At 40.4% G+C, this 17,767-nt stretch overlaps 1 protein-coding gene across 2 annotated transcripts; it reads left to right on the top strand.

Moving 5' to 3' along the window:
• The first annotated feature begins 883 nt into the window (after positions 1 to 883).
• On the top strand, positions 884 to 16,890 carry LOC135549856 (death-associated protein kinase 2-like). 2 transcript variants are annotated; one of them, XM_064980208.1, is made up of 12 exons: positions 884 to 980; positions 5,672 to 5,849; positions 6,265 to 6,486; positions 9,332 to 9,470; positions 9,947 to 10,076; positions 12,435 to 12,483; positions 13,298 to 13,324; positions 13,513 to 13,665; positions 14,080 to 14,125; positions 14,237 to 14,326; positions 14,932 to 15,018; positions 15,544 to 16,890. In XM_064980208.1, the coding sequence occupies exons 2-12, from the start codon at positions 5,785 to 5,787 to the stop codon at positions 15,622 to 15,624; spliced, it is 1,089 nt and encodes a 362-aa protein (XP_064836280.1). In that variant the 5' UTR covers positions 884 to 980; positions 5,672 to 5,784; the 3' UTR covers positions 15,625 to 16,890. The 2 variants fall into 2 exon arrangements, with proteins under 2 accessions (XP_064836280.1, XP_064836279.1); XM_064980207.1 differs by lacking the exon at positions 884 to 980 and adding an exon at positions 1,953 to 2,155.
• Positions 16,891 to 17,767: the final 877 nt, after the last annotated feature.

The following is a 17,767-nucleotide window of genomic DNA, read 5'->3' as shown; positions in this document are numbered from 1 at the left end:
CCTTTATGGTAGAGTGGCCAGCCGGAAGCCACTCCTCAGTAAAAGGCACATGACAGCCCGCTTAGAGTTTGCCAAAAGACACCTAAAGGACTCTCAGATCATGAGACACAAGATTCTCTGGTCTGATGAAACCAGGATTGATCTCCTTGGCCTGAATGCCAAGCGTCACGTCTGGAGGAAACCTGGCACCATACCTACAGCGAAGCATGGTGGTGGCAGCATCATGCTGTGAGGATTTTTATCAGCTGCAGGGACTCGGAGACTAGTCAGGATCGAGGGAAAGATGAATGGAGCAAAGTACAGAGAGATCCTTGATGAAAACCTACTCCAGAGCGCTCAGGACTTCAGAGTTGGGTGAAGGTTCACCTTACAACAGGACAACGACACAGCCAAGACAACGCAGGATTGACTTCGGGATAAGTCTCTGAATGTCATTGAGTGGTCCAGCCAAAGCACGGACTTGAATCCTGATCGAACACCTCTGGAGAGATCTGAAAATAGCGCTGCAGCAAAGCTCCCCATCCGACCTGACAGAGCTTGTGAGGATCTGCAAAGAATGGGAGAAACTCCCCAAATACAGGTGTGCCAAGTTTGTAGTGTCATACTCAAGAAGACCCAATGTTGTATCTGCTAGCAAAAGTGCTTCAACAAACTACTGAGTGAAGGGTCTGAATAATTATGTAAATGTGATATTTCAGTTTATTATTTTTAATAAATGAGCAAGTATGTCCAAAAACAGTTTTTGCTATGTCCTTATGGGGTATTGGGTGTAGATTGATGAGAGGGAAGAAACTATTTAATCAATTTTAGAATAAGGCTGTAACGTAACAAAATGTGGAAAAAGTCAAGGGGTCTGAATACTTTTCGAGTGCTTTCCTTGTTTGAAACAGCCTGGTGCGTGCATCAATTTCAGACCTCGGCTGGACTGGAACGACTCTTGACGTCTCCGTGTGTAGCCACGAGGACAGTTTTAAAAACAGGTGAGCCCCTTTCCATAGCATTACGCCTTTCGTGCTTAAAACGACGTTACCGTTATTTACTCATACCCCAGCTATGTGCTGCTTTTCTGTATCAGATAATGTTGCATTGCTGTGGTATATCGGGACTCAAACGAAACAACGTTACCCGAATGATTATAATAGGTGATATTCCGAGAACGGGATTCCAATCAATTGCAGGTAATTATTTTCATCCAGATGAGTCCATTGTAAAATTGAAGTGCACACAGTTGTAAATACCGATTGTAGTGTTTTATACGACATACCATTCTCTCCATGTAGTGTTTGTGTGTGTGTGAGAGAGAGGGGAGGGGGGGGGGTCATTTTATATTGGTAATGCATAGGCTACTTTACAATCACATTCTCTATCCTAGTTCGTGTTTGTGTGATACCCCACTGTACATCTGGTTGTGTGTGTATTTGTACTACTTCGATGTGATGGGAATTGGGTGCGTGTGTGTACTTGAGCGAAGAGCATCGTGAGCTCTGCTGAGTTGATCCTGTATGAGTTCTCTGCGCTGCTCCCAGGGGAAAGTGTTGTCTGTATTGTATCAGTACCACATACCAGTAGTCATCATAACATATTAATTGTGAGAATTTCAAGTCCATACGTGTGTAATATTGTGTGTGTGTGCGCGCGCGCCCAGTTTCCTTGAGCAATGCATGACTAGAATGAAGAACTCGTGGCATCATCATTGGCGACCACAGCCACAAAGTCATAACTATGGCTAAACCCGCCTATTTAAAAAAAAAATGCATCTTCTTAAAAATATTTTAACCTTAACCACACTGCTAACCTTATACATAACCCTAACCTTAAGTTAAGACCAAAAAGCACATTTGAGTTTTCATATATTTTTATGACAGCTAATGTGACTTTGTGGCTGTGGTAACTAGTGACAACCGAGGCAAAGCGGGGCTGCACCTTGGCAAGCGAGCACTCCCAACAAAGTTACACAGAAACTGAAGGAGGGGCAGAAATAAGGTGAACTTTTCCGCATTCCACGGTAAACTGTAAAGCACTCTGGCTGTAGGCCTATTTACACATGGCACAGGAAAGTTTGCTTCGTCGTTGTCTAGTCGTCCTCGTACTTGTCACGAAGGAAAAGTAATTACAACGCATTAGAAGACCAAACGGCATTCTGGCATTCAGTTGGGTGAGTGTTTCTCCTCATGTTCTTCTCGAGGTATTTTTTACTTTCGGTATTTTCTCTATGATTTATGCTTCTCTCTATATATATAATCCACCCAGACTACACACCACATGTTTGTAAAATACGTTATTAACACATAATTAAGTCATATCACCCATTTTCTTTCAAAGTCCATTCATTGCGCATCATTGCAGCAATCATAGCGCTCTGTCTCTCGCTCATTCCCGACTAAAAACTGTGGAATACCTTTAGCAATATACATTTTTATCGGGTTGTGTTCTGCTACGACCTGATGGTAGTAATGGATTGTCAGAATCTGAAGGTTGGTCATTTGAACATGAGAAAGGTTGGCACGTTACCCACGGTTTCTTTTGGATACATTGTGCGCGTCGATGTTTGGTGTGAGTTACGGGAGTTTATTTTTTCTCCATACCTGGTTGGTCAGAGCTTATGATTAAAAAAAAAGTTTTGCTTTGCATAAAGTTTAGGCACACTTACTTCTCTTTCTTCCCATTGCCTTTCGTATTTCCCCAATTCCAACCTATCCAGCTTTCATATCATTGTTGTGGTTTGCACATGATCATAATCTTCTCTAAATATTTTGCTCTATGTGGTGATCACTTCAGTTAGGAATTCGTAGTAGTATTTTCTACAAATGCATTCCAATGACTAGCTGGTCAACGACTTTATATGCGCACACACACACACACACACACACACGACCTCTCGTCCTGCGAGAGGTCGTTAGCTCACTGTCTCTCTTGTCTGTATTCTTGTGTATTTTATACCTTTTTTATTTTGTTATAGTTTTTTTACTCTGCATTGTTGGGACGGGCTCGTAAGCAAGTCTACACCAGTTGTATTCGGTGCATGTAACAAATACAATTTGATTTTCCCTTGCTCCCTCTCCTACTTTATATGATTGAAAACTGTTCAAGTTGACCCGTCTTGTCCTTGCTCTCTTTCTCTCGCTCTCTTTCTCTCTTTTTCTCTCGTTCTTTCTCCCTTTCTCATGCCATTTTTGGCTTTTGTCTGTCTGTCGTTTTGTCTGTCTCTGTCTGTCTTTATGATGCTGGTTTATTGTCAGCCTTTTTTTCTCTTTCTCCCTCCCCTCATTGGGTTAATTATATTAGGCACGACTGGACTTCTTCAAGGAGAATACTTCCCTACAGTTACGATCAGTAATCCTTTCAAAACTGATCACCAATGGTTTGATTTACTTTAACACTTTAGGCTTTCTGAGGGTTTTAGCCTGTTATTTTAATTGTTTGTTTTCACACCATGGGTGGAAATAGGAGACAAAGGGCTGTGAGACGGAGGTTTAATCCTAGACACATGAAAAGTGGGATGTATACGGAGGGTGCAGGGCAACAGAAGACAAATAGCAGAGGGACTAAGGATTTTAGAGATTGGGTCAATATGGGGGTTTACGGGACTCTACCCAGAGGGGCAGATCCCGGGTGGAAAGCCATACCCTCTGCCCGAGACGATAGCGGGAGCTGGGGTCTGGTGGTGGTCCACCTGTGGCCGAGCAGGGAAGGGTGTTGCGGATGTATTCCACCCATACAAGTTGCTGGCTTCACGTGGTGGGGTTGGCGGAGAGGAGGCAACAAAGAGCTATCGAATAAATTGGAGGACAGACTGGCCGACTACCAAACGAGGGTGCAGAACGCCTTCCAGAACTTGGACGAGAACTGAGGACCAAGATCAGAGACCATGTCGACCGGAAGTCCATGGATCCGGAAGACGTGTTGCATGAGCATGGCAGCCTCCTTGGTTGAGGGTAGCTTGGGAAGGGGAATAAAATGGGTGGCTTTGGAAAACCTATTCACCACCGTAAGGATGGTGGTGTTGCCATCTGATAGAGGAAGCCTTATTCTGCACACACACAGTGCAGGCGGCGACGAAAGAGGAGATGTCAGAAACCATGATGGGCCACCAAACATATTGTCGGAAGAACGCCAGGGCCCGACGGGAGCCAGGATGGCAGGTGAGTCTAGAGGAACATTCCCGTTCCAGGACCGAGGATTGGGCAGAGTCCTGGACAAACGCCCGGCCAGATGGTGTAGCAGTGGGGCTATACAGGCGTGAGAGCGCGTCAGGCTTCCCATTTTTGGACCCAGGGTGGTAGGAGATAGTAAAGTTAAAATGAGTGAATAACAGGGCCAATCGAGCCTGCCTTGAGTTGAGGCAGCATTTATATACTAGAAATTAGGAATATTTTTGGAACTAAAAACTTTCTCAATTTCTATATGATTTATTACAATATTTTGTTACTTGAGCCAGTAAAGAGGGCTTTACTATTCTTAGGTAGCGTAATTACTTTTGCTTCCCTCCAAGCCTGAAGGCACACACTTTCTAGTAGGCTTAGATTGAAGATATGGCAAATAGGAGTGGCAAGATCGTCCGCTATTATCCTCAGTCATTTTCCATCCAAGTTGTCAAACACCAGTGGCTTGTTATTGTTGATAGACAATAATACTTTTTTTCACTTCTTCCACACTCACTTTACGGAATGAAAATTGACAATGTTTGTCTTTCATAATTTGATCACTTATACTTGGATGTATAGAGTCAGCGTTTTGTTGTTGTCATGTCTAAATTTGCTAATCTTGCCAATGAAAAAATTATTAAAGTAGATGGCACTATCAGTGGGTTTTGTGACTCAATGAATGATGGAGCTGAGTTTGTCTTTTTACCCAAAGTTTCATTTAAGGTGTTCCAAAGCTTTTTACTATCATTCTTTGTGTCATTTATCTTTGTTTCATCGTTTAGTTTCTTCTTCTTTTATTCAGTTTAGTCACATGATTTCTCAATTTGCAGTACGTTTGCCAATCGGTTCAGACTTATTTGCAATTCCTTCAAAATGGGTGCGGTCCAGAAATGATTTAAATCAAATGGAACGATCCTTATGCCACTACTGTTGATTCATTGTTCTGTCACTGTTTATGGTTTTAACTGATTTGTGCTGTAATAGAGCCCCCTGTTTTATTATGAGCCAAATCCTAATTTCAGACATGCACGTAGGCCTACAACTCGAACTCAAGCTAATATCATCCATTGGCCTCAACTGAAGATATGTCTGAACATTTGAGTTACGGGTGCACATCTGAAGCACATCTCAATATTGGTGGTATTATACATTTTGCTTATAGATATGTAGTGATGTAATATGATGTACTGTTTGTTTTTGTGTGATGTGCATTGTGTTTAGACCCCAGGAAGAGTCGCTGCTGCCAAGGGGATCCATAATAAAGACCCCCCCCCCCCCCCCAAAGTCAGGATTCAATTTATCCCCTATGCCCCTCAAACTCAACTCTGGACCTCGAAGCCAGTTACACTGTTTTGTTTTTCATTGTTCCCCTCTAACCCGGGACGCCAGGTGTATGCAATTCATTATCAGGTAGAACAGAACCAGCAGGCCCCGGACCTCGTAGGGTAAGAGTTGAATACCCCTGCATGCTATCACGTTTGCCTTAGAACTGTGATATTAATTGTTTTCTTTCTCTCTTTGTTCAGGTCCCGACCTGGTGAAGCGATAGTTGAGCGCACCATGCAGTACTTGGACTTCAACCAGCAGTAATATATAGTGGGTGGAAACAGAGGGATAAACTGGGGAGGAAAAGAGAAGTATGGCCGTCTTTAATATGCTTGAGAATGTGGAAGACCTCTATGAGATCGGAGAAATACTTGGGAGGTAAGGATGGACATTATAAAAGGTCTTCTTGCATGAGGCTGTTTAAGTGAGGAAGGTATTTTAACTCTGAGTTCAATTACTTTTCAAGGTCAATTTTGCATATGCTGTCTTGCTGCATAGTTCAATGTGAACTAACATTCAATGTAAGCAATTGGAATAATTCAGAAACTGACATAATTGTGTATAGAAAGAAAATACTGAAATGTCAAGATTTTTTATTTTTTTACCCATCTACCAATCAGGTGCCCTTCATTGCAAGGCATTGTAAAAAATTACATTGTAATTACACAACATAAATAAATCTGTGTTGTGTTCAGTAGGAACACGTTTTTATTGGACAAGCTCAGGAAGGACCTACCTATTTCAAAACTTTTCCAAACAACAACTAAATTGTCTCACTCTGTCGTCACCCCAGTGGCCACTTTGGGCAGGTGAGGGAGGTGCGCGAGCGGGCCACAGGGGCTCGCTGGGCTGGGAAGTTCCTGAAGATCAGGAAGTGCGCTAGCAGCCGGCTGGGCATGGAGAGGAAGAATGTGGAACGGGAGGTTGAGGTCCTGCAGGCCCTACAGCATCCCAACATCATGGCCTTGAAGGATGTGTTTGAGAGCCGGGCCGAGGTGGTGCTGGTGCTGGAGCTGTGAGTGTAGGGGGCAGGTCTGACATGAGATACATGCAGGGCAAGTCATTCATTTCCGATGATTTGGCTGAATTCTGTAGTAGAGTTAGTTTTTGGGTGGAGTTTTCCTCTATCTTTTGGTATTTGTTTAATTAGTCCATTGTTGATATAATCCCAAAATGTTTTGGATGTCAGCAATCAAGTTTTCAAGATATATAACTTTCGAAATACAGCTTGCTTGATGCATTTTGTTTGCATCATATGATGCTGCTTGGGCGGTATCTAGATTGTCGTACCTTCAAATATTAGACAGCAAGGCTCTTGATCCAGGAGGGGATTCTCTACTGTTACCAAGTGAAGCTTGATTTTGGAAGAAGCTAGTCACTTAGCTAGATGGCTAACTAGCTACTAAATGAACACACTGAATGCACAACTGCAGAGCATTTAGCACATTTTAGACAGTTAACTTAATAGTTACAAGATATTTAACTGGCAAACATTTAGTTATCAGTACCAGACTATCAGTATGCTTTATAATGAAAAATTGCAATCTTTTTTATATCCTAACGTATTGCACAAGTTGACTGCATGTATTTAATTAAAAAGTAGCTACAAATATTACAATTTATTTAAAAACATCAAAGAAATAGTTTAAATGGTTATTAACGGTATTGAAAAACCATGCCGTGGCTATTTCCAAATACCCTGGTATATAGTGCTTTCAGAAATTATTCATACCCCTTGACTTAATCCACATTTTGTTGTGTTACAGCTTGAATTAAAAATATACTTTTCTCTCTCCCCCATCTACACCCAATAACCCATAATGACAATGTAAAAACATGTTTTTAGAAATGTTTGCTAATTTATTGAAAATGAAATACAGAAATATCTAATTTACATAAGTTTGCATACCTCTGACTCAATACTTTGTAGAAGTACCTTTGGCAGCGATTACAGATGTGAGTCTTTCTGGTTAAGTCTCTAAGAGCTTTCCACACCTGGATTGTGGAACATTAGCCCATTATCCTTTTCAAAATTGATCATTGCTAGACAACCATTTTCAGGTCTTACCATTGGTTTTCAAGTAGATTTAAGTCAAAACTGTAACTCGGCCACTCAGGACCATTCTCTGTCTTCTTGGTAAGCAACTCCAGTGTAGAAGAGACCTTGTGTTTTAGGCTATTGTCTTGCTGAAAGATTCATTCATCTCTCAGTGTCTGGTGAAGAGCAAACTGATCCAGGTTTTCCTCTAGGATTTTGCCTGTGCTTAGCTCTATTCAGTTCATTAAGGACAGGATCAAAAATAATTACAAGCATACACAGCATGATGCAGCCACCCCTATGCTTGAAAATATGGAGAGTGGTACTTACTCAGTAATGTGCTGTATTTGATTTGCCCCAAACATAACACTTTGTATTCAGGACAAAAACTGAATTGCTTTTTGCAACATTTTTTGCAGTATTACTTTAGTGCCTTGTTGCAAACAGGATGTATGTGTATTTTTTTATTCTGTATAGGCCTCATTTTTTCTGTCTGTCAGTTATGTTAGCATTGTGGAGTAACTACAATGTTGTTGATCCATTGGCCTCATGGTGAAATCCCTGAGTGGTTTCCTTCCTCTCTGGCATCTGAGTTGGGAAGGATGGCTGTCTCTTTGTGACAGGGTTTATTGATACACCATCCAAAGTGTAAGTAATAACTTCACCATGCTCAAAGAGATATTCAATGTCTGCTTTTTTACCCATCTACCAATAGATACCCGTCATTGCAAGGCTTTGTAAAACCTTCCTGAGTCTTTGTGGTTTAATCTGTGTTTTAAATTCACTGCTCGACTGCGGGACCTTACAGATAATTGCATGTGTGGTGTACAGAGAAGAGGTAGTCATTCAAAAATCATGTAAAACACTAGTATTGCACACATAGTGAGTCTATGCAACGTATTATGTGACTTGTTAAACACATTTCTACTCCTGAACTTTTTTAGGCTTGCCATTACAAAGGGGTTAATGTCTTGACTCAAGACATTTCAGCTTTTCATTTTTAATTAATTTGTAAACATTTCTACAACATGATTCCATTTTGACATTATGGGGTATTGTGTGTAGGCCAGTGACAAAATGTCTAATTCAGGCTGTAATACAACAAAATGTGGAAAAGTAAAGGTGTGTGTATGGTATACCACCCAAGCCTAATGATGCGTTTCGGATCATATGATGCTAAATGCATCACACTGCCTGTATTCCTGTATTTTGAAAGTTATATCTCAAATCAAAATCAAATCAAATGTATTTGTCACATACACATGGTTAGCAGATGTTAATGCAAGTGTAGCGAAATGCTTGTGCTTCTAGTTCCGACAATGCAGTAATAACCAACGAGTAATCTAACCTAACAATTCCAAAACTACTACCTTATACACAAGTGTAAAGGGATAAAGAATATGTACATAAAGATATATGAATGAGTGATGGTACAGAACGGCATAGGCAAGATGCAGTAGATGGTATCGAGTACAGTATTTACATATGAGATGAGTAATGTAGGGTATGTAAACATTATATTAAGTAGCATTGTTTAAAGTGGCTAGTGATACATGTATTACATAAAGATGCAGTAGATGATAGAGTACAGTATATACATATACATATGAGATGAATAATGTAGGGTATGTAAACATTATATTAAGTAGCATTGTTTAAAGTGGCTAGTGATATATTGACGGGTATCTTAAACTTTATTACTGACATGCAAAACATTTTAGGTCTATATCAACAATGGACTAATGAAACAAATACCATAAGTTTTTTGGGGGAATTTTCCTTTAAGTTCTGACACCTCCATTTCTCCTCGTTCCTCTTTCAGTATTAGTGGAGGAGAGCTGTTTGACTTCATTGCTGAGAAGGAGAACCTGACGGAGAGCGACGCCATCGACTTCATGAAGCAGATACTACTGGGCGTGGGCTTTATGCACAACAAACAAATAGGCCATTTTGACTTAAAGGTAAATTATTCTAGTGTGTTGATTTGACATTTGATCCAACTTCTTTAGTTTGTTCTCACTCTATATGATATTTAAGAATCCAGTGCTGCAATAGTCTGTAGTAGTGGTTTACACTCACCTCCCCAATAACACTGCTAAAGTAGTATTACACATAAAAATGGTACTACACAGCTTGTTCATTTATTGAATCCAAAATCCTAGGCTTTTAGGTATGAGTGCTTAATGTGAAAAGAGCATATCTGTATTCATCCATCCCAAAACCACACAAACATGCTGACACTGCTACTTATTAGTGCAAACGTCCATGTCGCATGCTCATGTTTGTATCCACAGCTGCCACTAAAGGGAGTGTGCCTGTGCACTAGGGTGTTGAAGAACATGCTGTTCACGGTCCGGTCGGTCAGCATGCTGCTGACCTTTATGGTCAGAATGTCCTAATTTTGCATGTAAAATGTGTACTCCCCTTCCATGATCAGCCGGAAAACATCATGCTGTCGGACAAGATGGCACCAAACCCCGACATTAAGATAATTGACTTTGGGCTGGCCCACTGCTTGCAGTCGGGGGAGGAGTACAGGTGCATGAGTGGCACCCCCCAGTACATTTGTGAGTAGTACAGTCCTTTCATATGAGTTAGGACCTGTTTAAATACTATGTAAATTCATGCATCCTTCCCCTCTACCTACAGTTGTTGTGAATAACTTATTGACATGACTGGATTCTTGAGGGCTTTGTAGTGAAACCTATTGCTTACATTATGTGCAAATTTTCACACCAGTGATTACCTTTAGGAAGGAAACAGAAGAAAAGGACAAGGACAGACTAAGCTACGTTCAGGACTGTTTCTGCCACCATGGTGCATCAGTCAGAATGTGAATCCGGAGATGTAGCAGTAATCCAGGTTTAGGGGTATTTATTACACAGTTGAACACGGGAATGAACAGAGGCACACCGGTAGGAAGGATGTGACTTGTAAGGCCTTGGAGATAGGCTTGGATGTGGTGGTCTGGAAGGGATATACAAAAGGGCGACGTTAGAAACACATCAACATTTAAAAAAAGTGCAGACAGGACAAAGTAGTACCAAGTGACTTACAGAGAATGGACTTAAGATAACCACAAACTAAGGAGGCTGCCAGGACTAAACATAAAATGTAATTATCATAGCATGGATATAAAGGATACAACATAAGTTCAAGAAGCATAAAATACATGGTTGACATTTTACTCCTACAACTTAAGGCACCCTCATCATCACACTAAAGACAGGGCCACACCCCTTGGCATCACCGAGCAAACTATTCTAGTGTGTAGGAAGGAGCATGCAGGTTAAATAGGGAACTGAAAGTGGTGAAAAGGGCAGAGGAGGGGTGATTTGGGAGTGGAAATAGGTGTGGTGGAAAGGGGCAGATACGTTATTAAAGAATTTGAACAGGCCCCTTGTAATGCAGTGCCTATGTGGCTGAGGTCTCTTCTGTGGAAGTGAGCTCCTATTTCTAGGTCCAGGTGTTTCCATGGAGACAGTACAAGAAGTGCAGTGTCATGATCTGTGTTGATGGTTTTACAATAAACTAGGGTGGTTGCAATTCCAATTGAAACAGGAAGCGATTTGGATGGTCTAGGAAAGTTGCCATTTCGGGTCATAACTACATTACCCTCCAACCCAGATAATTTCAGCAACCTCTTATCAATATAGTAATTATATTCTACATATTTAGTAATATATGACAAAGCAAAATAATCCTTAAAATCCTATTAGATTTTGAAACAACTGGTAGTTTGCCCCAAGACACACATCTCAAGCTGTCAAACACTATCTGCTTCAACACAGATTTGGTCAGCATGATAAGGTTGGCATGGTTACAAAGCTGGCCCTGTTTGGAATTCAAATGTGTTTGCCCAGCAGTAGCAGATAAAGTACTATAGGTTTAAATAATACAATGCGACTGGTGGAGGAAGTTATCTCAAAGTCACTGGCGTTGTTTGACTGGTAGGACCAATCTATGAATGGTTTTCTGATAAATGCAGTGTTCAGTTTGCATTCTTGAAAATGGAAATGTTTCCTTCACAGTAGGTGTGAAGTCTGATAGGCCATTGGGGTTTGCGTATGTTTCAAGAATGCAGCTACATGTATAGACAAGTCTCTCAGATTTCTTTACTGCCATGAAATACCATTTGTAGATATTGCCAAAGCAGTATAGTGGTACAGCATTTCAGTAAATACAGTACAATGCAATGAGGATAATGAAATACAGTTCATTTCAGCAGTAATAATAATAATAGTACATACAGCTCCAAAATTATTGTGACATTGACCCATTTTTTGTTGTTGTTTGTCTCTGTACTACAACACTGCATTTGAAATGATACATTATAGTATGAGGTTGTTGGATGCATTTGCTGTTTGTTTTGATTGTGTTTCAGATAATTTTGTGCCCAATAATAATCCGTGGTAAATAATGTATTGTGTCATTTTGGAGTCACTTTTATTGTAAATAAGAATAGAATATGTTTCTAATCACTTCTACATTAATGTGGCTGCTACCATGATTACGGATAGTCCTGAATGAATTGTGAATAATGATGAGTTAGAAAGTTACAGACGCACAAATATCATACCCCCAAGACGTGCTAACCTCTCAGCTTTACAATAACAGGGGAGGTTAGCATTTTATATCATACCCCCAAGACGTGCTAACGTCTCAGCTTTACAATAACAGGGGAGGTTAGCATTTTATATCAAACCCCCAAGACGTGCTAACCTCTCAGCTTTACAATAACAGGGGAGGTTAGCATTTTTGTGCAGGTATGATATTTGAATGTCTAACTTTCTCAATCATATTCCAAACTTTATTGCATCATCTCAAATCCAAAGTGCTGGAGTACAGAGCCAAAACAAACAAAACATTTGTCACAGTCCCAATACTTGTGGAGCTCACTGTATAATCATCTCTCCCTTTCTCAGCCCCTGAAGTGATCAACTACGAACCTCTGAGCACAGCTGTGGACATGTGGTGAGTGTGTGTACCGCCACCTCTCCCAACATACACACTCACACACACTTGCAAATACAGACACCTAAGTGGAACCTCAAAAAACACACCCATCCCACACCTCTTGCTACCATATATATATATATATATATATATATATATATATATATATATATATATACACATACAAAGAATGTCCCCTTCCATTAAGCCCTTGGGATGCATTCAGGCATGTGTAGGCACGCTCTTTCCTTTCCCTAAAAACACAGTGTGACTGTTTCTGAGTTCAGCTACTGTATAACAATCCGATTCTCTAGTGGGTTTCGGCTAGATACTGTGTTGTTTTCTTTACACAGAGGTGAACTGTTTTGAGTCTAGAGGGTTGGAATTAATTGTAGTACAGTGGAATATGAGTGTACCTAGATGCGCTACACCCCAGCGTTAATAAATGGTGCAAAAATATAAGGACTTTGGGGGGGAAAAACAACTTACCCCAGGACACTTCACATTGTGACTATCCCTGAAAAAGTAAATGAGCATTCAGATGTCTGTGTTGATCTTTGAGGTTTATTTTAGGGACAAACACAGGCTTATGTTTTCGATGTGTCATACCCCTCCCCCAGAGCCTCAGGCAGGAAAATGTTAGAGGAAGCTGATTATAGTACATTTGGAAATACGAACGCAAACATTAATAAACTACTCACCACAACATCTCTGTCTACATCCTTTGGATTAAAGTTAAGATATTGAGATAAGAACTGAGCCTCTAGGGCCTCCATGAACAAAATAACCACATGACTGTTAGATCTTTGTTTGTGTTTACATCCCCCTATAGGAGCATCGGAGTGATCACCTACATACTGTAAGTTGAGGGAGAAAAGGGGGGTGCTAGTGTACATTTGGATTTACACATATGCCCAATTCCAAATCAACCCGTAGTCTACTATAACCCTATACAAATGTGACAATATTGCCATTTTCCTCTGTTGACTTGGAATTGGGCTATAGTAACAGCAACATTATTTTCCCCGACTCTGCTTATTTTTCCAGACTGAGTGGTTTGTCCCCGTTCCAAGGGGACACGGACGAGGAGACACTGAGGAACATCATAGCCCTGAACTACAAGTTTGAAGACCACCACTTCAGCATGACCAGCGCCATGGCTAAAGACTTCATCCAGAAGCTCTTTGTGAAAGATCAGAAGTAAATAATGCATTGGTCATGGGTAATTTGGTTAACTAGGATGTCCTTTTACGATGTCAAGAACAAATATGGATCGGTGACTGTAATAGTGAATGGATCACTGATTTTGTGACTTTGCACCTATCGTAAATGGATAGAATAGGAACTCTGTATTGTATGAATATATCACCCTTTGTCTGGCTGCCTGTGGTTACCACTGTTTGTCTGCCTGTCTCTGTGTAGTGAAATAATGACAGCTGAGAATGACAGCTTTTTTCCCCAGCTGCTTTTAATAGAATATGAACTTACATTAATCAAATGAATAGATTACCCTTTGACTGTATGTGGCTGCCACTGCCTGCCTGTCTGCCTTTCTCTGTTTGTCTGTCTGTGTGCCGATCCTTATTGTCTCTCTGTCGGTCTGTCTCTGTGTAGTGAGAGAATGACCGCTGAGGAGTGTCTACACCACCCCTGGATCAAGGTGAGAGTCGGCAGCACAAGGCTTTGCTCCCGACAAACGGTTTAATATTGCACGTTTAATATGTGTACTTGCTTTAATCTCCTTCCCTCATCATCGCTTCCTCTTTTTTAGCCTCTGACACGGAAACAGGTGACCAACAGGAATCGCTCCTCCATCAACATGAAGACGTTTAAGAAGTTCAATGCCAAGAGGAAATGGAAGGTGAGTAGGATATGTGTCCTATATTAGTTATATAATTTTATGCCATATCACATATTATTATGACGCTGAATAAAGCTCAAATCTTGAAAATGTGCATGCGTTTTATTACAGATAATGATATCAAACGGAGGTCATTGATACACAGTCAATGCTTGTCTTGTGGAACTAAACTAACAAACAGGGCATGAACGTGACGCGGTAATGTTTAGTCCGAAAAGGCCCCTTTCAAGTCTACTCTGTCTATTAGAACACAAAGTGCACTGACATTATAGTCTGGGACAACAGAGTACATGTTCACTAAATGTAGTTTTACACAAGACAAACACAAAACCGGTTTTGAACGTACAGCCACATTGAGAAACAGGGCCTATACATCGTAGTGTTAGTTAAGGGCGGTGCTCAAATAACACAACAGCAAACGTTGACACAGCATGTGGGTCGAATTTACTCTTACTTACTCTTCTGTTCTCCTGATCTGTCTTTTTTTCTGTCTAACATCTGACTCTTATGTTCTGCTGTCCCCTCCCTCCATCCTCCCCTTTTCTTTCTATCTTGTTTCATATCTCCTTTCCTCTGATCCTCTCGCTCTCTCTCCCTCTCTGTAGATGTCATATAACATGGTATGGATGTGTAACAGAATGCATCGACTGAAGCTGCTTTGTAAGACTAGTGCACTGGCGGGCGAGGAACTGGTGAGTAGTAAGGCTGCCATGACAGTCCAACGAAGAGTTACACTTGAACGAAACCCATTACATTGGTAATTAAGTGTGCCCCTCATTTCCAACCTCTATTGTTAAAAATTATATTCATTGCAAAAATGCTATATTTCCAGGCTTTGAAAATGAACAGGTGATATAGCCTACTGTATCCTTAACTCAAATGGCTTATCATTCAAACTTTGCTAATCTCTTGTTTTTATGTGTTTGAGGACATCTATAAAATCACATAAATAAAGACTAAAAAGGGAGCGTGAGGTAGAAAACATTGCATAGAACTTGACTGTATTCAAATTCCCTTTGCACACTACTGAGCCAAACCGAGCCAAGCAAAGTTGTACTGGACTGGCCAACATGATTACGCATTCATCTTAGTTGCTTGAACTGTTCTGAAAAGAACAATGTGAAAATAAAATAACCGAGCAAGCACACTATAATTTGTCTGCCCTATAGTGTGAATCTGATAAATGAGAACTAACCTGCGATATCTCTCCTTGTCAGAGACCGTGTGAGAGTGACCAGGAGGACACAGAGACCAAGCCAGCCTCACTCATTCGCCGGCGACTCAGCAACAGTTCATAGACTCGACCACCAGGGGGGAGACAAAGCTTCAAGCTGCAGTGCACAGTTTCCTTTAGTGACACAACCAAGCCTACAGTATTTGCACTCCCCCTTTACTAGGCCTCGAGGGAGGGTAAGACCAAGACAGGCTGACACAAGCGCCGGGCACACAAGGAATTTTCGGGCTATATATCCCTACATGAGACTTTTCCTTGATGAAGTGGAATGGAATTTACGGCATGAGGCCTGTCAAGGCTCAACTTTAGGCTCAATGCACTTCAGGTGGATTGGAGGTAATTCCAGTAAGAGCACAAGTACAAATGTGTGATGGCTTCCGTGATTGAGCAGATATTTAACAAGGCTCTCGATGGGGTAAAATTTAAGAAAACCAAGCATGACTTGTTTTTAAGAGTTCAGCTCACCATTACTGTGGCTTATTGGATTTTGATGGTGCTTTTGCAGTTGTAAAGGTCAACTGATAGCAGGCGGTGACATTATTGTTCTTATGGTGAAGTTACTGATTTGGGGTTGAACAGTACTGGATTGCCAGGTAGGTCACCCTTGATACAAGTCGGTATTCGACGTCCATCCATGTCGGAGGATGTCAGGAGGGGAATATTAATGTATTATATTATGTTATATACAGTATAATAATACAATTATACAATATTATATATTGCTATACAATTATAAAATATCTAGTGTCCTAAACATGATTACCAAGTACTCGCATATTGTACGACGGACAAGTGTTTTAAGATGACTGACCAGTATAAATAGCACAGCAAATGAACTTTTAAAGGTTCTACTCCTAGAAATAGGACAATGAATACATTCTAGTTTTACTAATCCAAACAATGTCGTCCTGCATACAGTAAATACTCTGAACACTCCACGCTCTACTGCAGTGTTTCCCAACCCTAGTCCTCGAGCACCCCTAGCAGCACACATTTTTATTTTAATCCTGGACAAGCACACCTGATTCAACTTGTCAACTAATCATCAAGCCCACAGTGAGTTGAATTAGGTGTGTTTGTCAAGGGGTAACCAGGGTTGGAAACACTGCTCTACTGAACTAGTAGCGTTACTGAAGATCATACATTGATGCATGACAAGTAACGTGACATGTTGGTCTATGAATTATCTTTTTGTGAGAACTATATACGTTTTCTGTTTCTCTAAGAAGTTTAAGAATTTGTTTTCTTTGATTATAACCTTGTGAAAATACCTTAAATCGACTGTCAGTGTTAAGTGTGGTTATTTTAAATAAAGGTACATGGTGGTCAACTGGTTTTGTGAATACATTTTGGAATCATCTCCCTTGCACACTTTTTAAATCATAGGGAATCGAACAATGGTGCAGGCCATACTTTTTAATCAGCTCTTAATATTCTAACTTAGACCAGAGTTTTGCACCTCTGCACTAGTTTAACTCTGCAATGTGTCATTGTTGGTCAGGGGGGACCTGAATGCTGTCAAGCCGCATTCTTAAAAAAGTGTCTGGGTAAATAGGAGCATGACCATTGTGTAATAGCCCATTCTTGAAGCTGTAGCCTATATTTTGAGGACCACAATTAAAATAAGCCTTTGGGCTTTATTGTGCTAATTCTCCTTTAAAAACAGTCCTATGTAATTTATCCCACTGGAGCATCTTATTTTTCATTAAAATAGATACATTTATTAAAAACAACCTTTCGGATGAGTGCAGATTGGGGTTCCAAACGGGTTCCAACAGTCTTCGGTCGCCCTCTGCAGGAGTAAACCAAAAAGCACAAGAACGAATACATGGGCTGGCCCATCAATGATTTCTCTATTGATGAGAGATGATCAATACAGAAAAAAAACAGTAGTGAATTGATTGCCTTATCTGGTCCATTATCAACCCGAAAATTAGTTGATATAATAAAGTATCTCATGAAATGTCTAGGCCTATAATAAAATTATAATTATATAATAGAATACACTTTTGTGAGAGATAAATAATGTTAGAGTTACATTTAAAGCTATAATATCATGTTTACATATGATACTATCAGAGTTGGTGCAAAAACAAAACATGAACAATAAAACAATATTTCATGTTGCATTCCATGTGATTTTCACTTAAGTCATTTCTACAAATCCTATCAATCGGTAATCAAGCGATAAGTTGAAATTCAAATAC

The sequence above is a fragment of the Oncorhynchus masou genome, chromosome 12 (assembly GCF_036934945.1).
Source record: "Oncorhynchus masou masou isolate Uvic2021 chromosome 12, UVic_Omas_1.1, whole genome shotgun sequence".
In the NCBI taxonomy this organism is placed as follows: Eukaryota; Metazoa; Chordata; class Actinopteri; order Salmoniformes; family Salmonidae; genus Oncorhynchus; species Oncorhynchus masou.
This window is presented reverse-complemented; position numbering and strand designations above follow the sequence as displayed.